General features: G+C 39.4%; 1 protein-coding gene across 2 annotated transcripts in view; it reads left to right on the top strand.

The window, feature by feature from the left end:
• Nucleotides 1–26143, top strand: part of DNAJC27 (DnaJ heat shock protein family (Hsp40) member C27) — a 29374-nt gene extending 3231 nt beyond the window's left edge. Inside the window, exons 2-7 of one of the 2 annotated variants that reach the window (XM_032293956.1) lie at nt 2504–2586; nt 5339–5408; nt 11493–11657; nt 12289–12411; nt 18252–18412; nt 22063–26143. In XM_032293956.1, coding sequence (XP_032149847.1) covers nt 2504–2586; nt 5339–5408; nt 11493–11657; nt 12289–12411; nt 18252–18412; nt 22063–22195 — 735 coding nt within the window. In that variant the 3' untranslated portion in view covers nt 22196–26143. The remainder of the gene's footprint in view (nt 1–2503; nt 2587–5338; nt 5409–11492; nt 11658–12288; nt 12412–18251; nt 18413–22062) is intronic. The other variant, XM_032293957.1, reaches the window with a different exon arrangement.

Raw genomic sequence — 26143 nt, forward strand, 5'->3', positions numbered from 1 at the left:
AAAAAAAAAAAAAAGTAGTTGTCTGAAAGCATCTTGAGATGAACAGAAAGGTTAAGGATACTAAATTCCGTCTAAGTCTGACAGAGTTGGATTGACCCTTTGGCTCAATATTGTAAGACCAAGTGAGTCCTCCCTCCCAGTTGGAAATGAGTCATCTACAGCCTCTGCCCTGGTCGTATAAATTTGTCTATGTACTCAAGCAATAACATGATAATTTAATTTAAAAATTTTTGTCATTCAAAAGTGGGCAAAGGATATGAACAGACACTTCTCAAAAGAAGACATACGTGAGGCCAACAAACATATGAAAAAATGCTCATCATCACTGGTCATCAGAGAAATGCAAATCAAAACTACACTGAGATACCATCTCACGCCGGTTAGAATGGCAATCATTAAAAAATCTGGAGACAACAGATGCTGGAGAGGATGTGGAGAAATAGGAACACTTTTGCACTGTTGGTGGGAGTGTAAATTAGTGCAACCATTGTGGAAGACAGTGTGGCGATTCCTCAAGGACCTAGAAATAGAAATTCCATTTGACCCAGCAATCCCATTACTGGGTATATATCCAAAGGATTACAAATCGTTCTACTATAAGGACACGTGTACACGAATGTTCATTGCAGCACTGTTTACAATAGCAAAGACCTGGAACCAACCCAAATGCCCATCGACGATAGACTGGATAGGGAAAATGTGGCACATATACACCATGGAATATTATGCAGCCATCAGAAACGATGAGTTTGGGTCCTTTGTAGGGACATGGATGAACCTGGAAACCATCATTCTCAGCAAACTGACAGAAGAGCAGAAGATCAAACACCACATGTTCTCACTCATAGGCGGGTGTTGAACAATGAGAACACATGGACACAGGGAGGGGAGCACTACACACTGGGGTCAGTTGGGGGGAAATAGGGGAGGGAGGGTGGTGGGTGGGAAGCTGGGGAGAGATAGCAAGGGGAGAAATGCCAGATGTAGGTGATGGGGAGGAAGGCAGCAAATCACACTGCCACGTGTGTTCCTATGCAACAATTTTGCATGTTCTTCACATGTACCCCAAAATGTAAAATGCAATAAAATAAATAAATGGGGAAAAAAAAAATTTTGTTTTCAAGCTACCAAACTTTTCTTATTGGTATTGGGAAGGAAATATGGAAACATCAGTGGAGCAGAGTAGAATCCAGAAATAAACCTAAATACATAAGGAAATTCAATTTACAACAAATGTAAAATTTTAGGAAAATAGATATCATTTAGTAAATATTGTGGGAACAACTATCTGCTATTTGGGAATAGGTTGGATTCCTATTGCATTTATTTCTCAAAAATAAATTCTAGATGAATAAAATATTTAAGTATAACCTTTTTAAAAAACTTACTATTTTGCCTTAGTTGTAAAAGTAGCACATACTTACTCATTTTAAAGGATTTGGAAAATATAGGATGATATACAGGTAAAGCATTTTAAAGTTAAAAATTAAGGAATGCCTTAGTAAATAATCCTTGACTTAAACAACAAATCAAATGACAAAGTAATTGGCAAGCAATAAAAAGGAGGGAATATTTGTATATCATGGACTAGCTATTTTAAAGTTAACTTGGGAACCATAATTTATCATTCTTAAGAGAGAAAAGCAAACTCCAGAAGTATGTACAATACTCTATGAAGTGGGTACTTTTTACTGCAAGTAGGACAAACTCAATTCAATTGATTTAATAGAATTTTTTTCTTCTTTTTTTGAGACAGGGTCTCCCTCTGCCATCCAGGCTGGAGTGCATTGGCACCATCTTGGCTCACTGTAGCCTTGCCTCCTGGGCTCAAAAAAAAAAAGAACTAATTTAATAGATATTTGGAGATGTGGATCTGGTCTTGGCATTGAGGTCAAAGCTAGACAGATATTTTGGTGTTGTCATTGAAAGGATAAGAATAAAAGAGATCTTCAAAAGAAAAGAGCACAAGATTGAGAGCTCAACTGAAAACCGTATACATATTTAGTAATAAGGGAAGAATTTAAAAATAATTTTTCTTAAAATCTTTTAATAATTGTTTCAGTTATTTTATGGTTTTGTCTTTTTTTTTTTTTTTTTAAACAGAGTTTTACTCTTGTCACCTGGGCTATCGTGCAATGGCAGCAATCTCAGCTCACCACAACCTCCGCCTCCTAGGTTCACACGATTCACCTGCCTAAGCCTCCCAAGTAGCTGGGATTACAGCTGCCCACCACCATGCCTGGCTAATTTTTGTATTTTTGTAGAGACGGGGTTTCATCAGGTTGGCCAGGCTAATCTCAAACTCCTAATCTCAGGTGATCCACCTGCCTTGGCTTCCCAAAGTGCTGAGATTACAGGCCTGAGCCACTGTGTCCAGCCATTTTTGTCTTTTGAAAGTGCTTTTTCATAGTGATGAATGAAGGAACCATAATGAAGAAATATACTTATTTTCTGTGTGTTCTCAGTGTATATTTACTAAATGCCTGTTTATTTACCTTTTTAGAGCTGTATTATAAAGCGATACTGTGAGAAAAGATTCGTGTCTAAATACCTGGCAACAATTGGAATCGACTATGGAGTCACAAAGTAAGTATATTGTTTCCCTGTGTTTGTAAATTACATAGAAGTTCAGAACTTTCTAAAATGATCTCTCTTTGCATCAGTGCCCTTGTGCAGGTAATCTTGAAACAGAGACTTTGAAGATAAGTTGGGAAAGATGGGAATAGGAGGCTTTTACAGGTATCTAGTGATCACATTATTCATTCAGCCCACATGCTGGCATTAAGCACACCCTATTCGCCAGGCCTTGTGTTAGGGGTAGGCTGCAACGATGAACATGTCAACACAAAGCCTACAAGCCTAACTGGCAGGTGTAACTTTCTAGGAAACATGTTTCTATATTAACAGGTCCTTTCAGTAGGTGTGTTTTTAGAGCATTTTGAAATATTCTCTCTAAAAAGTCTATAAATATTATGTGGAAAATTTTCTATGAGAGAACTTTTCTTATTGGCTTATGATCTTCATAGCTATTAGAATCCAACAAAAATGATCTGGAAAGAGTAAAGTTGGGTCTCATGGGGGATTTACCTGGAGATGAGTCAGGAGGGGGTTGAGCTTGAAGAGTTGGATTAAATTAGCAGGAAATAACCATAGAGTAGAATTGGGGTAGTTGGCACACTCCCTAAACATGAAATTTCAGGCATTCACTATCTTAGCCTCACTCTGGCCTTCCCCCTTTTCTCTTTCTGTTATACACTTTACTTTCCATCCACACTGAACTGTTACCCTCATACTTTTACCTCAGTGCCATTATTCACTCTGTCTTCTTGGAGTACCCCTGCCAATTTCTTCGAGATATAAAAATTCTCCTGTTCTCATAAGATCTTCTAAACATGCCCTTTATTGGTCAGGACTCATTTTGGTTGCAAATGACAGAAATCGTAACATTCTCTATGCTATTTATGGTATTTACCATAAATTGCCTTGTATAGTTATTATTTGTATATGTTTAATGTCTCCTGCCAGATTATAAACTCCCTGTGCCTGGCATAGTGCTTATACCTAATAGGTACTCAACAAATATTTATTGTTAGGTAAGATAGATACATTTAAAGAGGAAGTTTGCCAGATTAGACTATGAGAGCAGTATTCAAGAAGGTAGACTAAAGTTGTGATGTATAGCTAGCAGAATGTCGATTAGGTGAAGAGTGGAGTCAAATTTAGACATATCCTTCATGACTTTTTATAGTGACCCCAGTAAATGGTAAAGTAAAACTCAAGAGTTCTGTGTGATGCTCTCATAGCACCATTTTTCAACCAGCAGCAGCAGAGGGTATTTCTGCAAATTTTCCTTAAAGAATGAAAATTGTAGCTCTTGGCAGTGAAATGTATGAAGCTCTTCATTTGAAATTCACATTTCTGGCCGGGAATAGTGGCTCACGTCTGTAATCCTAGCACTTTGGGAGGCCAAGGTGGGCAGGTCACTTGAGGCCAGGAGTTCGAGACCAGCCTGGCCAACACGGTGAAACCTCGTCTCTACTAAAAATATAAAAATTAGCCAGGTATGGTGGCAGGTGTTTGTAATCCCAACTACTTGGGAAGCTGAGGTGGGAGAATCACTTGAACCCAGGAGGCGGAGGTTGCAATGAGCCAAGATTATGCCACTGCACTCTGGCCTGGGCAACAGAGTGAGACTCCATCTCAATAAAATAAACAAATAAAAATAAAATTCACCTTTCTAGTTTTCTTTTCCTCTTTCCTACTTCAAAGCATAGAATTTCATCAGTGACATAGTAGGACATCCTATTTAAGGTAGTTTTGTTCTGAATTCATGTAAGTAGCTAGTTTATTTATCTAAGATGTGAGAATTACCATATTATGCCATGGGACCATGGTATATTCAACAGACTATTCTTTTTCTGCCAGAATTTTTTTGGAAGAGATGTTTATCCCATGATGAGTCAGGAGGATATAATTGACAGAAACCTATTTCAAACCAACTTAAGCAAAATAAAAGAAAAAGGATATCTATCAAGTCACAAAATCTAGTGACAAGGATGCAGCTGGGCCTCAGAGATGGCTGGAATCAGGGAGGGAGTCTAGACGGCTCATTTCACTGCGTCTCTTTCCCTACCTGTTGGCCTGGAATAACTTTTAAGCATTCATCTTTGTGTTTTTCTTTAGTGTTTGAATTCTAATGTTCCTTTATCATTTTTTCAATGGTGATTTTTCATGGGAAAAAAAAGACTAGAAACAAATACGCTATGATGTTAACAGTAGTTACTTCTAATATGAATGGCTACTGTTTCTTCTTTGGTTTTATCCTTTATTTCCAAATTTCTGAAAACAAATTCACTATTGCCGTTGCTCAAATAAAGATCACAAGAAAATTAAATACACATCATTAATATACATCTTTGTTATTCTACTGTATGGTAACCAAATAACCAGTGGTAATTAAGATGTCTCTTACTAAGTGAAAAAACTTTTCATTTTCCTTCATCTTGCTCCTATTTATCCCAAATCAATTTTTCTTAATACCATAGTAATAATTACCCTTTGTTGGTTGGAAGCTGTGGACCAAGGAATCTAGAGGTGAAGGTGAAGGTGACATAATTGAGAATGCCTACTCCATGTGAGTTCAGTGTTCTTGAGATAAGAAGGCGGGATCATCTGTCTGGTTGCTGACTACTGTTATAAAGATGACCTGGAATCAACAAGAGGCACTAAGAAAGCTTCTTAAATTGCATACACATACCCTTTAAAATTTATAAATGATATTAAGGTAAATGGAGAAACCATGACCTTCTTTGGGATTGTTTTCATTTGAACATTTCAGGGTACACGTCAGAGACAGAGAAATCAAAGTTAACATCTTTGATATGGCTGGACATCCCTTCTTCTATGAGGTAAGAAAGCCTTTTTAACAAAACCCATATCCAGTGTTGTTGGTGGTTTGGGAAAGATCCAAAATTATCTGAAACAACCAATATTGAAATCATACGTAAAACTGGATAAATTTAGCTTGATTGTGGCTTGCCTTCAGAGCCTTAAGTTAATAGACACCTGTTAATCTTTTAGGTTATCCCGTTAAATAGCAGTAGAAACTTTCATTGCTAGTATTTCAAACATTTTGATAAAACATTTTGACTTTCAGAGGGCTTTTGCTTTTTACCTCATATGTTAGCCTAAAATGTGAAAAAATAATTACATTTATGCTTGGACTTAAGAACTCAGTGATGTGACTTCTTTCACATCAGGATACTGGAGTGATCGTTCCTATTCATGACTAGTCATGTGCACTCTTTCCAGAGAAGAAGCTAAAGCAACCATTTGGTTTACTTTCATCTGCATATCACCCCTAAGTAATCCCCAAATGAATCTCATGACCATTCTCTTCTGTTTTTCCTTCCTTGGGCTTTTTCATTTTTCCCAAGGAGGTTTTTTGTTCTTTTCTGGTTTGGCCATTTCACTTCTGCTCTTATCTTTATCATTTCCTTTTCTCCGCTTGCTTTAGGCTAATTTTGCTCATTTTGTTTTAGATTCTTGAGGTGGGAGCTTAGATTATTGATTAGAGACTTTTTTCTTTTCTAATAAATTCATTTAATGCTACAGATTTCCCTCTCAGCACAGCTTTAATTGTGTTCCACAAATTCTGAGATGTTGTATTTTCATTTTCCCTCAGTTCAATGTATTTCTTTCTTTCTTTCTTTTTTTTTTTTTTTGAGACAGAGTTTCTCTCTTGTTACCCAGGCTGGAGTGCAATGGCGCAATCTCGGCTCACCGCAACCTCCGCCTCCTGGGTTCAAGCAATTCTCCTGCCTCAGCCTCCCGAGTAGCTGGGACTACAGGCTTGTGCCACCATGCCCAGCTAATTTTTGTATTTTTAGTAGAGATGGGGTTTCACCATGTTGACCAGGATGGTCTCGATCTCTTGACCTCGTGATCCACCCGCCTCGGCCTCCCAAAGTGCTGGGATTACAGGCATGAGCCACCACGCCCGGCTTCAATGTATTTCTTTAATTTCCCTTGAGACTTTCTGTTTGACTCATGAGTTACTGAGAAGTGTGTTATTCAGGCCAGGCGCGGTGGCTCACGCCTATAATCCCAGCACTTTGGGAGGCTGAGGAGGGTGGATTACCTGAGATTGGGAGTTTGAGACCAACCTGGCCAACATGGTGAAACCCCATCTCTACTACAATTACAAAAATTAGCTGGGCATGGTGGCGCATGCCTGTAATCTCAGCTACTCCGGAGACGGAGGCAGGAGAATTGCTTGAATCCAGGAGGCAGAGGTTGCAGGGAGCCAAAATCACGCCACTTCACTCCAGCCTGGGTGACAGAGTAAAACTCCATCTCAAAAACAAAGTGTGCTATTCAAAAACAATTTTAAAAAAACACAAAAAAGAAAGAAAGAAAAAAATATGCTGTTTAGTTTCTAAATGTTAGGAGATTTTCCTGTTATCCTTCTGTTAACTGATTTCTAGTTTGATTCTATTATGATCAGAGGCTGCCTCAGTGATGATGGCTGCTGGCTGATCAGGGTGGTGGTTGATGTGGCAGTTTCTTAAAATAACACAATAATAAAGTTTGCAACACTGATTGACTCTTCCTTTCATGAAAGATTTCTCTGTAGCATGCAACGCTATTTGACAGCATTTTCACCCACATTAGAACTTCATTCAAAATTGGAGTCAATCCAGTTAAACTCTGCTGCTCTTTATCAACTAAGTTTATGTAATATTCTAAATTCTTCGTTCTCATTTCAACAATGTTCATAGCATCTTCACTGGGAGTAGATTCCATCTCAAGAAACCACTTTCTTTGCTCATTGATAAGAGGCAACTCCTTATTTATTTTTTATTGTGAGATTGCAGCAATTCAGTCACATCTTCAGGCCCCACTTCTTATTGTAGTTCTCTTCCTATTTCCACCACATCTGCAGTTATTTCCCCCACTGATGTCTTAAACTCTCCCAGAGTTATCTGCAAGGGTTGGAATCAACTTCCAAATTCAGTTGATACTTTGACCTCTCCCCTGAATCATGAATGTTCTTAATGGCACCTGAATGCTTTCCAGAAGGTTTTCAATTTACTTTGCCTAGAGTAATCACTATAGCAGCTATAGCCTTGCAAAATGTATTTCTTAAATGATAAGATTTGAGAGTCAAAATTACTTCTTGATCCATGGACTGCAGAATGAATGTTATGTTAGCAGGCATAATAAAAACAGCTTTAATCTCCTTATACATCTCCATCAGAACTCAGGTAACTAGGTGCATTGTGAATGAGCAGTAATATTTTGAAAGGAATCTTTATTCTGAGTAGCAGGTCTCAACAGTGGGCTTAAAATATTCAGTAAACTATGCTAAAACCGATGCGCTGTCATCCAGACCTTGCTGTGCCATTTATAGATCACAGGAAGGGTAGATTTATCATAACTCTTAAGGGCCCTAGGATTTTCATTATGGCAAATGAGCGTTGTCTTCAACCGGAAGTCATCAGCTCTGCTAGCCTGTAACAAGAAAGTCAGCCTGTCCTTTGAAGCTTTTGAAGCCAGGCATTGACTTTTCCTCTCTAGCCTTGAAAGTCCTAGATACCATCTTCCATTAGATCTATCTATTCTAAGGCTGTTTCATCTACATTAAAAATCTGTTGCTTAGATTAGCCACCTTCATCAATGATCTTAGCTAGATATTTTAAATAACTTGCAGCACTGCATCAGCACTTGCTGCTCCATGTTGCACTTTTATGTTATGAAGATGGCTTCTTTCCTTAAACCTCATGAACCAAGCACTGCTAGCTTCCAACTTTTCCTCTGTATCTTCCTCATTTCTCTCAGCCTTCATGGAAATGAAGAGAGTTAGGGACCTGCTCTGTATTAGGCTTTGGCTTACGAGAAGGTTGTGGCTGGTTTAGACTTCTATCCAGACCACAAACACTTTCCCCATATCAGCAATGTGCTCCTTCACTTTCTTATCATTCATGTGTTTACCACAGTAGCACTTGTAACTTCATTCAAGAAGTTTTCCTTTGCATCCATAACTTGGCTAGCTGTTTGGTACAAAAGGCCCAGCTTTTGGCCTATTTCAGTCTTCAAAATGCCTTCCTCACTAAGTTTAATCATTTCGAGGTTTTGATTTAAAATGAGAGATATGTGACTCTTCCTTTTTACTTGAACACTTAGAGGCCATTGTAGGGTTATTAGTTGGCCTACTTTCGTTTTTTTTTTTTGAGACAGATTTTCACTCTGTCACCCAGGCCAGAATGCAGTGGTGCGATTTCAGCTCACTGCAATCTCCACCTCCCAGGTTCAAGTGAATCTCCTTCCTTAGCTACCCAAGTAGCTGATATTACAGGCACGTGTCACCATGCCCGGCTAATTTTTGTATTTTTAGTAGAGACAGGGTTTCACCACATTGGCCAGACTGGTCTCGAACTCCTGACTTGTGATCCACCCGCCTCAGCTTCCCAAAGTGCTGGGATTGTAGGCGTGAGCCACTGGGCCCAGCTGGCCTACTTTCGATATTGTTTTGTCTCAGAGAATAGGGAGGCCCAAGGAGTGTGAGAGAGATGGGGCAACAGCCATTCAATGGAACAGTCAGAATGTATACTACATTTATTAAGATTGCCTTCTTAAATGAGCTTATATGTTCATGGTACCCCAAGACACTTAAAATAGAAATAGATATCACTGATCACAGATCATCATAACAGATAAAACAATGTTGAAAAGTTTGAAGTGTTATAAGTGTTACCAAAATGTGACACAGAGACATAAAGTGAACACACACTATGGAAAAATGGCAGCGATATATTTGCTTGACTTAGGGTTGCCACAAATTTTCACTTTGTAAAAAACACAGTATCTACATACCGTGCAATAAAGTGAGGTGTGCCTGTGTGCCTTACATAAGTGCAATAAATATCTACATACCGTGCAATAAACTGAGATGTGCCTGTATCGGCTAGGTCCTGTGGGTGACACAAGGGTAGATGCATCAAGATGCATGTCTTCATGTTTCTTCTAGCGTAGGAGGGAAGTCAGCTGGATATGCTACAAACTGCAAAACTGGGCAGGAAGTGATAGCACTATTAGAAGTACAAAACAGTATGGTACAGGGGACATAGAGATTACATTCTGTTTGGCAGGAATGGGGGCTGGATGGTGAGGAATGGGGCAGAGAAAACTGCATGAAAGATACAGCATTATAGCCGGGGCTTGAACAATTAAAGATAAAGAGGTGTCTGTTTCCAGATGGAGTTAGGAAGGCATGGGACAGGTTTGGGGAATGAGAGATTACCCAGTTTGAAGGTCAGGGGATAGTGGGAGGATAAGACTGGAAAGGTTGATGGAGGACTGATCAGAAACTTTTAACATCGTTTGAGAGAGTTGGAACTTTGGAGAATAGTTTAAGAAGAAAGAAGTTGAAGTGTTTCGTGTTGTGCATGTTGAATTTGAGATTCCAACAGGACATTCAGCTGGGAGAATCTGGTGCTAATTAGAAATGCAGGTCCGGAAACTCAGAGGAGAGGGCTCATCTTGGAGATTCTCACAGTTGAAACTGTACAAGTGGTTCATGTTGATTTAAGAGGAAGGATTCAAAAAGAAAGGAAGAGGGCACAGGACACTTTGGTGGTGGGCTGGAGTAGGAGCAATAGAGAGAAAGAAGTTGGTGAAAGAGAATGTAAGAGCCTAGGGAATATGATGTACAGGAGCCAAGGCAGCAGGGGTTTTAGGAAAGGAGAGTCCATTGTTAACTGCTGTAGAAGGGCCAAGGACCACAAGTACAGAGAGAAAGGACTGGTGGGCTTCATCATCTTCAGTTCTTATTGAATTGATTGGGTTTAACTTTTGGGGATAGTTTCTTAGGTTTCTGTAAACAAATAGGAGCACTAAATCCTTGGTCCAGGTATCTGCCTATGCCCAAAAACCCTATCTGATGTGTATAACATGTTTTCATTTCTTACTGCATAGCCTGTGTGGGTCTGAATACATTTGGGAATTTTGTGAAAAGAATGTATAATGTACGGCTTTTGTCAAGATTCTTTCTGGAACTTTGTCCCAGAATCCCCGTCTCTCAATGCTGCTCCTCACCCACCCAACCTCTCTCTGGCCCTAATGCTTGAGTATGCCCCATACTTCATGCTGCCTCTTCCCAGATTTGGAGCCATGCCCCAGAGGCAAGCTGCCATTTCTAATGAAGCATCAAAGGATAATCGGAGAATGGATGCCAGGAAGGAAGGAGAAGGTGTTAAATAGATATTGTTTTTCAGGCACCATGCTAAGTACTTTGCCTGCATTATCTCATTTAACCCTCATAATAACCCTGTGAAGTAAGTAGTATTATCCCCATTTTACAGATGAGGAAACTGAGACGCAGAGAGGTTAAGTGACTTCCCCAAGATCATACAACTAGTAAGTAAGTGTGAACCCAGATCTGTCTGACTCCAGAGCCTGTGCCCTTTTCCACTGTATTACACTGAGGCTCTGAGTTTGGAGTTCTAAAGCTGGCGTGCAGACCCGAGAGTCAGGAAAGCTCTGCCTCGCACCCTGGGGGAAGCCGGCTTTGGGATGTGATTTATAAATGGCTCTAGCCATTGCTAATACTTGTGTCATTTTTGCCTTAAGTTCTTTTGCATTGCTCACTCATCTTCCTAATTCTTCCTAAGAAGAACTTTATATAATTGGTATTCTTTTAAGATCTACTAATAGTTAAAGACTGATTGCCTCTGGGGAGTTGAACTGGAGGTGGGGCGGAGTGGGGCAGGAGGCTCTTGTTTTCCATTATAAGTCCTTCCATACTAATAACTTTTTAGAATGACATTACTTTGATTCTATAAAAAAACTTCTAGAGACCAGTAGAAACTGAAATACAATAGCAAACACTATAAATACACAAAAGAACACATTTTACCAGGTTAATGACTATGAGATATATTCTTATAACATCACAAAAACTACATTTTGTGCATCTGTCCTTTTATTTGAAGGTTCGAAATGAGTTTTACAAGGACACACAGGGTGTGATACTGGTCTATGATGTTGGGCAGAAAGACTCCTTTGATTCCCTTGATGCATGGCTGGCAGAAATGAAGCAAGAGCTTGGACCTCATGGAAACATGGAAAATATTATATTTGTAGTTTGTGCCAACAAGGTAACCCCTTTGGAAATGGTGTGTTCAGGTTTCTAGGGGAAGAGTGGAGCTTTGAGTGTTGGGGATCAAATAAAAAGAAAAATTCCTTATTGTGTAATATGGGAATCAATAACCTTTCAAAACATAATGTCCCTAAGACAAAAACAAAACAACACAGCAACCTAAAACCTGCTATATCAAGATTTGTATACTTTTTTTTTTCTGGTGCCATACTTGGGGAAGGATGTTGGTGACTGAGCAGGAGCCATGGGTAATCACACTTTGACCCGATTGGAGGAGGGGCATTAATTAGGTGATGTGGACAGGGGAAAGGTATGAAAAGCAGACTATGGCCCCAAAGGTATGGCAGATATCATGAAGCCAACTTTCACAGAACTGAATAACAGCTGTTTTCCCAAGGGGTCAGGTGGGGCATTGCAGCAACAGGCACTAGTCCTACTGCTATAGAATATCAGTCTACATTCAATGTAAGGATTTGTTTCTGTCCCTTTAGGTCCTGGTAATTTTACACATTAGTACAGGCATTTACTAAGAATAGCTTTGCCTTAGTAAAGGATTGACAAAGACCGCCCTGGGTCCATTCTAGTAGGACAAGGTTGTCATCTTCTCTCTGCCCGCCCCCACATTTCAGATTGATTGTACCAAACACCGCTGTATAGATGAAAGTGAAGGACGTCTTTGGGCTGAAAGCAAAGGGTTCCTGTACTTTGAAACTTCAGCACAAACTGGAGAAGGCATTAATGAGATGTTCCAGGTAACCTAGCATTTTGTTATTTTAAGGTTTGTGTCAAGGCCAACTGTGCCAATTTTTAATTTAAATTATAGGAAGCAAAAAAGTATCAGGAATTTCTCATTAGAATAAGCTCTTTCTTTTCAAAGAAGCTATCTGTCTGCTCTCTATTTTAGATGAGACTTAGCTGATCATGAGAATTACCTGAGGAGATTCTTCAAAATACATACTTCTAGGCTCCAGATCTACTGGAAACTTATGTTGCTATGGAGCCCAGGAATCTATATTTTAGAAAAACTCTCCAGGTGATTCTGAAGATCATCAAGTTTAACAACAATTATTGTACACCGCTTAAGCAGGACAGAGATTTTCTGCAAAGCCACCTTTGGCTAATGGTATTACATTTGTATGCATAATCAAATAGAAGCATTACTGTGGCAAAATTGCCTTGCCACAGCTAATATAATCCTATATTGTAGCCCACAGGGGTGCAGTTAGAGAACAGGAGACTCTCAATATAGACTCCAGCTAATCACACATAAAAATAAGGCCTCGCCAATCAAGCAGGAAATGGAGGCGCTCACATTGCAACCTGAATAGATGGCCACTTTTAAAAACCTCATCTTGAGTAATTTTAAGGGAAATAGGCCATTTAAAACAATAATTTACAAAGTCAGCCCTTAATTATAGATACTTTTGGAAGTAAGTGGTAGTATGAATAATGTATTTTTCTTCTTCCGAATATATCTGATATTTTGGGAATTTTTAGCATTTCAAATAATGTAGTTACACTATAAAGAGTTGTTCTTAATTATTGAGTGGGATTGTACTTAATCTTTTATGCTGAATTTCCTTCTCACAAGATGTCACTCCTCCTACTAGAAGACAGATTTCTTCCTTGGCTGACAGGCTGAATTGGCCAAAAGTAGTTTCTATTTCAAGATCAAATCAAGTTGATGCTGGTTTGCCATGCTTTCTATTCTTTTGAGTACACAGAGCTATGTGAGTTTGTACCTATATGTATACAATAATGATACCTAACCATTTGAATAGTACTTCACCATTCTGGAGAAGTTTACACATTTCATCTCATGCAGACTTATGAAAACAATGTGTGGCAGGTGTTGTTTTCATTTCGTATATGAGAGCGTCTAAGGGTAGTAAAGTGATTCATCCAAGGGACATAATGGTTACAAATGAAATTTCTTTCAGCACTTTAAAGATGCTGGTCCATTCTCTTCTGGCCTCCATTGTAGCTCATGAGATGTTAGCACTCATTCTGACTCTTAGTAATCTCTGTACCTAATGTGCCCCTTTTTCCCCCTGGCTGCTTTCAATAGTTTCTCTTTTCTTTGGTTTTCAGCAGCTAGATTATGATATGCCAAGATGTGGTTCTCTTCATATTTATTCTATTTGGGATTTACTGAGTTTCTAAGATTGGTTGTTAGGTGTTTTTCATCAAATTTGGGAATTTTTTTGTTTGGTTTTTGTTTTACTATTATTTCTTTAGTTTTTTTTATTTGTTTGTTTGTTTTTTGGCCACATTCTGACTCTCTTTACCTTCTTGGGCTCCAATTAAATGTATATTAGACCAATTGATTTTGTCCCAAAGTCCCTGCGGCTATATTAATTTTTCTTCCATTTTTTTCTGCATTTTTCAGATTGCGTAATCTCTCTTGATTTGACTTCACCACTGACAATCTGCTGTTAAACTCATCAAGGGAAGTTTTCAGTTCAGTCCTTTACAGCTCTAGAGTTTGCATTTGGTTCCCAGTATAGTTCCCAGTTCTCTATTAAATTCTCTGCTCACTCATTAAGAGTATATTTTCTTTTAATTCTTTGAATGTATTTTCCTTTACCTCTTTGAAATATTTATAATAGCTGTTTTACTATCTTTGCTAAGTCCAACATTTGAACCATCTTGGGTTCAGTTTCTGTTTACTACTTTTTTTCCTATGGATCACATTTTCATGTTTTTTTGTATGAGTAGTGGTTTTTGATTGAACACAAGCCATTGTGGATAATATACATTGTAGAGACTATAGATTCTTTTATCTTCCTCAGAAGACTGTTGATTCTTGATTGAAGAAGGTCGAGTGTTGATTTTTGATTCCTCAGGAGGCAGTTCAATTATTGACAAATTAAAATGGATTTATGTTGGCTTGTTTTTTTGCCTTAATAGCAAGGATTTGAAGGAAGCCCAAAGTGTTTCCCAAGCCATTCTAATTTGGCAGGACACAGCTTCCATATTCTGCCTCTTTTCCAGATCTTGTCAGCTCTTGGTTTTAGGTTTTGTTAGGATGAGTCCATAACTTTTAAGGCACAGCCTTTCTGTGGTGCCTCAGTAGATGGTAGGGCTATTAATGAGGGGTTAAGGCAGTATCTCCACTCTGCCAAGACTAAACCCTAACATTCTCAGATAGCTCTTCCTCTGGCACCACTAGACCTCAGGATATTGGTTTTATTCTCAACCCCATACCAGCTGTTATCTGGTAAGCCTTGGGTGATCTCACTCTATGCATATATAGCCCAGCCTTTGACTACAGACTTATGAGAGACCCGCATATGGACTTGGTGCCCAGCTCTGCCCAGCTCTCTCCTCTCCTGTGGCCTGCTGTGCAGATTCTAGCCACCTCAGCAGCCTCAAACTCCAATCTCTGCCTCTAAGGAGAGGAGAGACTTAGAGCTAGAGTATGGGCAGACACAAGTCTCACTGAGCCTTAGAGGCAGTCTAAGACTCTAGCTCTCTGTGATTTGGTCGGGAAAATGGACTCCAAGTAGACAGCCAGGTGATTGTGGGGCTTACCTCTCAGGGAGCGGTCTTGCACTTGCTGTTGTCCACTGCCAACAGATTTTTTCCCATTTCAGTTGTAGTTGATAGCAGAAGGTCTAATCCAGTATTCATTGCTCTGTCATGGCTGGAACTCAGACATGAAATTTAAACAGGCTTTGATCTCAATCCTAGTATTCTGTAACTTACACCATGGCTTGTCTTCTACAGCCATGTGTATAGTGAATGGAATCCTGTGCCCTCAGAAATCTGTGAGTATTCATACTTCAGGTTAATTCATAGGCTAGACGATAACCTTACTGATACATACCACTAGAAAACATCCATAAACTGTGATCCCTTTTATGTGGCTTTTATCCTTTTAGATACATCTTGGATAGAACTAATGGATAAATTAGTCTGTTAAAAAAAAAAGGCTAACAAGAAGAGAATAATTATACTATTCTATAAGTAAGTACTTATAAGTAGTGCTTTCCTGCTGGTTCAATTCAATAAATATTTTCTTTGTTTCCTATCTGTTTAATAGACATTTTATGTCAGGAAGGAACTTGGTTTTTGATACTGTTACTAGAGAGAGCAATATTAAAATAGAGTAAAGCCAACCTAATACTTCTTGTGTCTTGGTCTCTAGTGGTATTCCTTTGACACCCCTTTTCAAACATCAAGGCTTCTTGTTAGGTTACCAAGTTGATTAGCTATTACTAGAGATAAGAAAGAAGAGTTGAAAAGAAAAAGAAAAATTTTAGAAGGTAACAGGAACTATAGAAGAATCTGAAAAAGAAGAGAAAAAGATTTTTAAAGAAATTAGAAGAGGAAATATGTCTATTTAAAAGTAGCTGTGGTGTGGTAAATGAGTATTATTCAATAATAATTACAGTACACAGAACATGAAACATGAGCAGGTTCAAAAAAGCTTCCACTTAAAAAACCAGAAAAGTATAGCCAGGTGCACTGGCACATACCTATAATCCCAGCTGCTCAGGAGGATCACTTGAGCCCAGGAGTTTGAGACCAGCCTGGCCAATGTAGACCCTGTCTCAAAAAAAAAGAAAAAACAGGCCAAGCACAGTGGCTCATGCCTGTAAGCACTTTGGTAGGTTGAGGCGGGCAGATTACGAAGTCAGGAAATCAAGACCATCCTGGCTAACACAGTGAAACCCCATCTCTACTAAAAATACAAATAATTAGCCAGGTGTGGTGGCACATGCCTGTAGTCCCAGCTACTCAGGAGGCTGAGGCAGGAGAATCGCTTCAACTTGGGAGGCAGAGGTTGCAGTGAGCCAAGATCGCACCACTGCACTCCAGACTCCAGCCTAGGCGAACGAGTGAGACTGTCTCAAAAAAGAAAAAAAAAGAAAAAACAAAATTGTAAAAGTAGGCAAAGAGGCTGGGCGTGGTGGCTCATGCCTGTAATCCCACCACTTTGGGAGACGCAGGCGGGCGGATCACCTGAGATTGGGAGTTCAAGACCAGCCTGACCAACATGGAGAAACCCTGAAAAAAAAAAAAATACAAAATTAGCCAGGCGTGGTGATGCATGCCTGTAATCCCAGCTACTTATGAGGCTGAGGCAGGAGAATCGCTTGAACCCAGGAGGCGGAGGTCGCAGTGAGCCAAGATCGCGCCATTGCACTCCAGCCTAGATAACAAGAGCAAAACTCTGTCTCAAAAAAAAAAAAAATGGGCAAAAAAATATGAAGTTTGCAGAAAAAGAGAAGACCATAAGCATTTGGGAAAATACTCACTTTCACTTGTAATTAGAGACATGCAAATCAAACCGTATTAGATGTGCATCAGATTGGCAAAAATTAAGATGTTTGATAATGCCAGTGTTAATGAGGATGTGGAGAAACAGGCACTCTCTGTCACACACACAGTGATGGGAATGTAAACTGGTGCAGCTGTTTTTGGACAACAGTTGTCAGATTCAAAAATTAAAATGTGCATACACTCTTGCTCAACAGTTCTGCATTTAGGAATTTATCCTAAAGCAGTATCTCCACAAGTGTACGGAGATGTATACACAAAAGAAAAATTTACTAAAACACTGTTTGTAGTGGAAAAAAAAAAAAAAAACTAGAAACAACTGACTTGTCCAAGAATAGAAGTTGGTTACATAAATTATGGTACAACCACACAATAAAATACTGAACAGCCATTTAAAAGAACAAAGAAAGTCTCTATATGTAGCTATAGAAAGATTCCAGGATGTATTATGTAGAAAAAAATGCAAGGTGCTAAGATGTGTTTAAGCTGATCTCCTTTAGGTACATGTTGGAAGAGTATGGATCTGTGTGTATACTGGCATACTGATGATAAATTTTTCTGGAGGGATGTTCAAAAAAAATTAACAGTGGTTGCCTCCAGGAGAGGAATTTGAGGTACAGAGAGACACAGTTTTCATTTTACACTTCTCTTTACTATTTGTATTTTTCTAACAGTGTTCATCTATTACTTTTGTGGTTTTGGTTGGTTGATTTGTTTTTGAGACAGGGTCTGGCTGTGTCACCCAGGTTGAAGTACAGTGGCATGATCTGGGCTCTCTGAAACCTCCACTTCCTGGGCTCAACCCATCCTCCCACCTCAGCCTCCCAGGTAGCTGGGACTATAAGTGTGCACCGCCACACTCAGCTAGTTTTTGTATTTTGTGTGTGTGTGGAAATGGGGTTTTGCCATGTTGGCCAGGCTGGTCTGGAATGCTTGAGCTCAAGCAATCTGCCTGTCTTGCCTTCCCAAAATGCTGGGATGAGAGGCGTGAGCCACCGCTCCCAGCTTATCTATTACTTTTTAACTTCAAGTGTAGTTATCTGAAAGTAGGATTATTAGCCACTTTAATTTCATTCCTTATACTTTTTGTGTATTAAAACGTGAATATATATATATATATATATACATATATATATTTATATTTAAATAGTATAAGAGAAAAAAATCTTCCAAAGTATGTATTTGCTTTATACATGACTTCTAAGAGTTGCTGGAATATATTAAAAGTCTCTTAAGTTGTATACTTAAAAGGAATTCTTATTTTCACCAAATCATTTCTACACTGGGATGTGTTTTCTTTTTGCAGACCTTTTATGTATCCATAGTTGATTTATGTGAAAATGGTGGGAAACGCCCTACTACAAATAGCAGTGCTAGTTTCACCAAAGAACAGGCAGATGCCATTCGCAGAATTCGAAATAGTAAAGACAGTTGGGACATGCTGGGAGTCAAACCTGGGGCCTCAAGGTAAGCGCTCTGGGATACTCAGTGCTGACCTCTATCATACAGAAAGACTCCGCCACCAAAATTATAGGTGCGGAGTATCTTCTTCCAGTTGGCTGGAAATACAAAGATGTATAAAAATATATTAGAATGACTCTGTTTCGCTTAATTAGCTGAATACCAGAGACAAAATAGAGGACACAGTCGCCTGCTAAGAAAACTGTCATGTATATAAACGCTTTATGAAATGGTATGCTCCGCTTTTATCTGTGTTGAACAAGAAAAGCCTTGAAGCTAGTGCACCTTAAAAACTTAACAAAAGAGAATCCTTAAATCATAGAATGTTAGAGGAGGAAAGCATGTTGGCAATCAACTTGTACAAACATTTCATTTTACTGGTGGGAAACTGGGATTCAGTGAGATTAAACATGTTCAAGAATCCCAGGAGCTAGTGGTATCATTTGTTCTTTACCCTGGAACACATCTGTCTCTGTCTTTGTCTCTGAAGACCTGCAAGTTCCTCATCTATGTGTGTATTTTTAAATTTAATTTAATTAAATAATTTTTTTTTTTTTTTTAGTCTCACGCCTCCCTCTCGACTGGAGTGCAGTGGCACAATTTCAGCTCACTGCAACCTCTTGTCTCCTGGGTTCAAGTGATTCTCCTGCCTCAGCCTCCTGAGTAGCTGGGATTGTAGGCACGTGCCACCAGGCCTGGCTGATTTTTGTATTTTTAGTAGAGATGGTGTTTCTCCATGTTGGCCAGGCTGGTCTCTAACTTCTGGCTTCAGATGATCCACCCACTTCAGCCTCCCAAAGTACTGGGATTACAGGCATGTAATCCACACCCAGCCCTCTATGTGTGTATTTATGTTAATTATTTTGTTTTAGTCAAGAGAGTTATTCAAGAAAATAATACAATCACTATTCTTTGTTGCTTGTACAAAACTTAAATTATTATTCAGTATGGTTATGTAACTTTCAGTGATCTAATTCTACCATTACTACACATGTTGTAATTTATGTATCTTATTTTGTACCTTGGCTCCCCACATTTACTTCACCCTTCCTACTTTTTCACCTTGGTTCCCACAAAAGAAAAAAGTATGTCTTGAAATTGCCATGCAGCACCCAAAGCACTAAATATCTCTTCTCCATTCTGGCCTCACAGCATATCTTCAAGTCCAGAAGGAAGGAGGGGAAGGGAAGGGGAAGACTGCTACTGGTCACACTCACTCACCAGGTGATATTGAGGATGCTTTAAACCTGTCAGGGAGTTCAGGTGACCTCATGTGTAGAGCACAGAGTTTACTGAGATCTTTTTTTTTGTTGTTCAGTGCTATACTCTTGCTTATTGTAGATTTTTAGTGAGTTTTGAAATTGGAAAATGTGAGTCTTCCTATTTTGTTTTTTTTCCCAAGATTATTTGACTATTATAGATCTGTTGTAATCCCATATATATTTTCAGATCAGCTTCTCTATTAAAAAAAAAAAAAAAAGCCAGTAGGGTTTCAGTAAGATTGCACTGAATCCATATATCTGTATCTTTTAAATTTCTTTTTAGACCTTCATAGTCTCTTTCTGAATTCTTCTGTGTCATCTCCAAGGGATACTGGCTCTAAACTTAAGAAATGGTTACTTTATCTACTTACTAGTAGACTTAGAACAATATTCATTAAGGAAGAAGAAACTTTGGGTTCCTTATGTATTCACTTCACTTAATTGGAATTTACTAGAACTTACAGACCCCCATAGGGTCCATATCCTTAACCAATAGAAACATGTGCTTCTCTTACCTTTGTTCCACTGGGCCTAGCAAACTAATTTTGTATGGCACCAAGTACATTTGGGAAAAAACCTTAAAACATTTTTTTCTTAAGTTGTAGAGAGTTTTGATATTTGTTGAGTGTTAACCGTGTTTACTGTTCTTGAACTTTAAGAAAATCTTTGTCTTCAGCATAATTGATGTATTTGTTACATCTTGAGAGTTTCTGCTGCTACCTGCAAATCTTGAAAGGCACTCTTAATGCAGAGGACCAGGTGTAACTACTGACCCAGTGTGGACACCCTCTCTCGGGAGGCAGAGTGGCTGGAAGGGCCCTTCCCAGGACTCCCTCATGGAAGAAGATGATGCTGTGCCTTCCTCAAGGACACAGGGTCTTTAGGACAAATAACAATTTTGACAATTCAAATTGCTTCAGAGAGGGAGAATGTCATTCTTGTTAGCAAAATTATCAAAGTTACACATGTAGAAAAACAACACACAGGGTACCAGGAAGGCCCCCACAGAGCAGCCTTCTGAAAGAATGGGGTTCTTGCTAAAACAAGAAAATTCAGAACCACTCTAAGAGCAGAAAGCAGAAAAGGCCCTAAAATGTATACCTAAGACTTGGAGAACTGTTAACGTGACCCTATGACTTCAGTCTCTCCAAATTGAAACATAAAACTTGCCATCATAGCCAAGGTATCAAAGGCCATCTCCCTGATTTAGAGAGCCACATTAGAAATCCTTCTAATAAAAAATAAAGGAGAAAGCCTAGGGTATTTAGCTATAAGCATATCCATGCTTACAGGATCACTGGAACCCTGAATTACAAAAGGAAGGTGGGAAATAAAACCATCTGGTAGAGACAGAGCTTAATCTGACCAGGGGAGTGGTTGGGTACTTAGATCCCTCTGGGAGGCCTGACATCTGAGGGTGATGACCAGTGGGGATGGGTACAGGAATATTCAGGCCCCACCCCAGCCAGTTTCTGCTCTTTAAGGAGCTCAGAAGCCTGAAGCTGTCTCCTGGAGCGCTGCTGGTTTATGGGAACTGCTGGATTGGAGAGGCACTCTTAACAGCTCCTTTCCTCTCCAGATAACACTGATCTCTGTCACGTTTCTTCTTTCATCTCAGTGAGCTCATTGTCACTCTGGTCTACCCCTTTCCAGCATCCCTTCCTTGCTCAGTGGTATCACCTTCTTGGGCCTCAAATTCCTCATGACCTTGAGCTCATTTCAGCCCTTTTCCTTTTGTCCTCTCCTCCTGGATACTCAGCTCATCATCCACTCTGCCATTTCATTCTTTATCTTTTATCTTCCCTTGTTTCCTTCCACAAACACCTTAATCTAAACTCTTATACTCACACCTGGGTTATGTAACAACCTCCTGTATCCTAACTTCAAGAAACAGTTTTCCCAGCACACGCTTGTCATGAAACACCTACTGTTGTGATTATCAAGCCCAGGTGTTGGGGTTGTTTTGCTTTCCGTCTGTGCTGTGTCCAGGCTCCATTCCAGGCCACTGTCAGCCCTCTCCCAGACCCCTTCTTTCAGAAGGTAACTCTGGTGACTTCCCTGGTGCCCAAGCCCATATTCTTTCAATCAGCAAAGATATGCTGAGTGCCTGTGAGGTGCCAAATACTGCCTGTTTTCATCTGATCATGCTTTTACTAAGTGTTTCATTAGCATTTACATACTTTTTGCATTGTGTACTGCTTTCTATTTGTATTATATTTTGCACATTATTTATTGGTTCAACATCTGTTTTCTAGTCTTTTAATCTTGCCTTTGAGAAAGGGTAATAATTTAGGCTATGTCTACTGCAAGAGATATTATGTGTGTCCGAGCAGCTAACATGCAGTGGGTTGGGCTAGCCCTGTTACTAACACAGATCTTGGCTTCTTTTCACAGGGATGAAGTCAATAAAGCGTATCGAAAACTTGCTGTGCTTCTTCACCCTGACAAATGTGTAGCACCTGGTAGTGAAGATGCCTTCAAAGCAGTTGTGAATGCTCGGACAGCCCTCCTGAAAAACATCAAGTAGAAGGTAGAGAAAAAAGCCAAGTGTGGGACTCAAGCGCAAACAGACTTTCCCTAGAGGTGAAATAACCAACGTGGAGTTTTCCTTCCCAGAATCTCACTTCTCTTTTTATTCATTTGTGTATTAGTAATTCAGGTGTCTGTTGCCATTTCATAGGCATTTTACTGAGAGATGATCTGCACTTGTATGAAGTGAAGAGAACTGAGCGTCACTTACACCCTATACTTCATTTCATATTTCTAGGTAATCTGATTTTTTTTCTCATTCGTCAGCTCTGTAACTGTAGCATCCCTTAGACATTTCACTTGGGGAAATCCATGAGGTTTCTGGAGGGAGGGAAGAGAAGACAAGAGGACCCTTTCAGTTTTTCTTTTTTACTTAGTTCATCATCAGAGAAGAAAATAACAAAAATGGAAGCATACAACATCAGATCCCCTGTAAGTTTAGCGTGATCTTACAGACAAGTTGCTGCTTTTACAATGAGTTCCCTAGGTGGTATTTTAACCATTGATCTGTAATGATGATTCTTGGCAGCCCCTTGGGAGTTTGTAAAATGAGGCAATTCAGTTCTGAATTGAGCAGTCCTTTATGACATTCACTCTGTTCCCCTTCTGCAGCCACCAGGGGGAGAGACAAGCCAATCCTAAGAGAAAAGGTGGTGGCAGCCACAAATTCTAGGTACATTGGCTGCTGCTTATCCTGCCCCTGGATCTGAGGCCTTTCCTTTGCCATAGAAATAGTTGCTGGTAGCAGTAGAGAGCACTGTGCACCTGGGAATGAGGAATCAGACCCCAAGAAGAAGTACTTGCAGAAACCAGGCGCAGTAGTATCCACCTGGAGTCCCAGCTACTCAGGAGGCCAAGACAGGAGGATTGCTTGAGCCCAGGAGCTTGAGTCCCACCTGGGCAACATAATAAGACTTTGTTTAAAAAAAAAAAAAAAAAAAGGTACTTACAGGTCACACTTGAAGATTCTGCACACATCGGCAGAGAGAAAGGCCAGCCGAGCTTGGGACAAGCTTGATGCGTGCGGTAGGAGAGACTTCTTATAGGTTTAGCCCTTGTCTTATTGCCAGCCTTTGCCTCAGGAAGGTGGGAAAGGCAGGGTCACTCCTCTGCAAAGCTGGCCTCTTCTGCACTTCCTCACCAGTGTTGTTTCTTCCTTTTTTTTCTTCTCTTCCCCTTTCCTTCTTGTGTTTTTTCTGAACCCTGCATCTGCCATCATTTGTCTCCTCTTGAGTCCTTGGCTTCTGGCCACTGCTTCCTCCCTTTTCTAAGCCTTGGCCGGGGCCTGGTTGACCAGAGACAAGTATGGATCCTTTGGCTGCCAGTCGGGGGAGATCTCAGGGCCTCTGTGGGGAGGAATCTCTGTAATTCCTTCTTGGGCTCCAAATCTCTAAAGAGTGGTATTTTTAAACTATAGCTTACAAAATACATTCTCTGGCCACAGTCTCCTCCTCCTCGGTATACAAGGATAGATGAAGTTCACGTATTAGGACTGGCACTCCTTACACTGCTTATAGAACCAGTCTCAGCATTTGACTCATTACTTCACCACTCTTGTTGCATCACTCATATTTTGAGCTGCAACCACACTAATTCACATTTTTATATACTTTCAATTAGCTGACTTACTGGGTCTTGAAAGTATATAAAATATTCTTATCCTGTGAATTTTAAAAAGCTATCCCATATCAATTGCCAAAGAGTGTCTACCTTACCACCTAAGAAGAAAAGCCACTTTCTTCCAATCCATGCCCAACACAGTCTTGTGGATTTTCCATGCAGCAGCTTTTCACTGTGTGACTGTACTTGGGCTACACTGGGCTTGTTATCAGGAAACCAGAGCATTGCTTTATCCTATCAGTTTTCATCTTGACAATATCAAAACAACTTTTTAAATGAACTGTGTGATATATGTCATTTCTTACGAGGTTTTCCTCTGGCCTTTAACTGGCTTCTGAGGCTATAGAACTTCAACCCAGAGTTCTTCAGGACCTAAATTTTCCTTAAGGAAGGCCTTTATCATGCTGAAAGCACTCAGATATGCCTTCCCTCACAATAGAATGTAGAAGTCATAGGATGAGGGACGTGCAGGATAGCGTTAGCCCAGATTGACATGATAACTCAATGTGAGGCGCTGTATAAAAGCTGGTGTCAGTTTTCATCACTGTTATTAAATACCAGATTGGTAACCTCATTCAACTATATTGTGCAGATGAACAGTTATAGCAGAGAACATTCATTAGTGCTTCCATTCATATCCTTACGTGTGAGTTGCTGAAAAATTCCTGAGCTTGATTCTTAGGTGTTGGAACTCAGTTTCCAACACCTTCATTATTAATGTCAAGAATGGCCATAGACCACTTCATTTACATAAAAGGAATAAAATAAGCAAGTTAAGCTTCAGGGTCCTGCAATTTTTGATTGCTACAATCCTTCAGCAGAATGTGAAGAAATAGCAAAGCATGATCTGTAATAGAAAGGTTTTTTTGGCACTAACTTCATGCAAAATTTCACAGACCTCTATTGCATTAATTTAAATTCTTGGTGCAGATGTGTGCTTTGCAGTTCAACTTTATTAAAAATCCTCAGCCAGTTGGGATTTCAAAATATATTATCGAGAGTAATAGGTAGCAGAATAATTACAATGGCTAAAACGTTTTTATAGAGAATCTTGTTTTTCAAAAAAGAAGAAAAAGCTTGAATAGCTATTATTGAAGAAAAGCCATGTCTTCAACATCTGAGTCACCAAGAAGTCACACTTTTTAAACTTGTTAGAAATCCCTGGAGGCATTTCAAATTCATCGTCTAACCTACCTAAGCACTTTAAAATACAGCCTCCTTTTGTTCATCTGTTCCTCTTCATGCCTCCTTTTGGATTGATATCTCAGCTGTCAATATTTCTTTGACTTCAGCATTGTCATTTTTATTTCTACATATAAATGTGTCCTTAGTTTTCTTAGCCTGTTAATTTAAAAGTACAGACTTGGGGGTCATTGTGTTGCTACCCAAGAGAAATTGCTACAGTTCTGTAGATTGCACATCCTTCTTTAAGGCAAACATTTACCTCAGGAAACTTACTCTAGTAGGTTCTGATATGTTGAATTCTAAACCAAGTAATTATTTCTTTATACCTATAAACTAGTACCTGATTCACTGTTAGTTAAACGAGCCATAGATAAGGCAGCTAAATTTCTGAAAGATAGCCTGAGTAAGTAGGCAGCCACTGCAAGCTCCGAATCGTACAACAATGACAGCATCACAAGGGGGAGGGAGGGATTTTGCTCTGAAGTTAGAAAGGGTGGAGCTGTAAGCCCTGTGCATGTTGCCTTTGAGAGTGACAGTGCCCCTCTTACAAGTAATTCCACTAGGCATGGGAATGCCACCTCCTTTGCTACTGTACCCCATCAAGCTTACTCTGAATCAAAGTTTTTGTAAAACTTTTGAAAATGAACTTAGCTGCAAAATATAGCTAACCACTTTTCATTGCAAGCTTTGTAAAGCGAAGAGAGAGGTTCATACTTCTCATAATTGGAATTTAGCACAATTGGAAGACACAGTTATATTGTTTGTATATTGTTTTTTCCATTAAACTTTTCTAGAGAAGACAAAAGCTTACACTTGTGACATGGATAAGTGAGATGGTGACTAATGAGCAGTGCAATATTAGGCGGTGCAATAGAGGCCCTATTGGCGAGATGAGTTTTGCTGGGGAGCTGGACAGTGTTGGTTAGCTTCTTGCATTGATTGCTCCTGGGTATTTTTCCCCCTTAACTGTGAAAGCAGAGTCTATCAATGAGCTCTTTGCTTGTAAAAGGTAATTTACATATTTTCTTTCTGTTGAAATAACTGAAAATGTTAAATCTACCAGTTGTTTATGTCTTGTAAACAGAGTGTCATAAGTATTTAAGTTGTGTATTTTTATAAAGTAAAGCCAAATATCAAACAT

Source organism: Sapajus apella, unplaced genomic scaffold (genome assembly GCF_009761245.1).
Source record: "Sapajus apella isolate SASKATOON/1434 unplaced genomic scaffold, GSC_monkey_1.0 scaffold31, whole genome shotgun sequence".
NCBI lineage: Eukaryota > Metazoa > Chordata > Mammalia > Primates > Cebidae > Sapajus > Sapajus apella.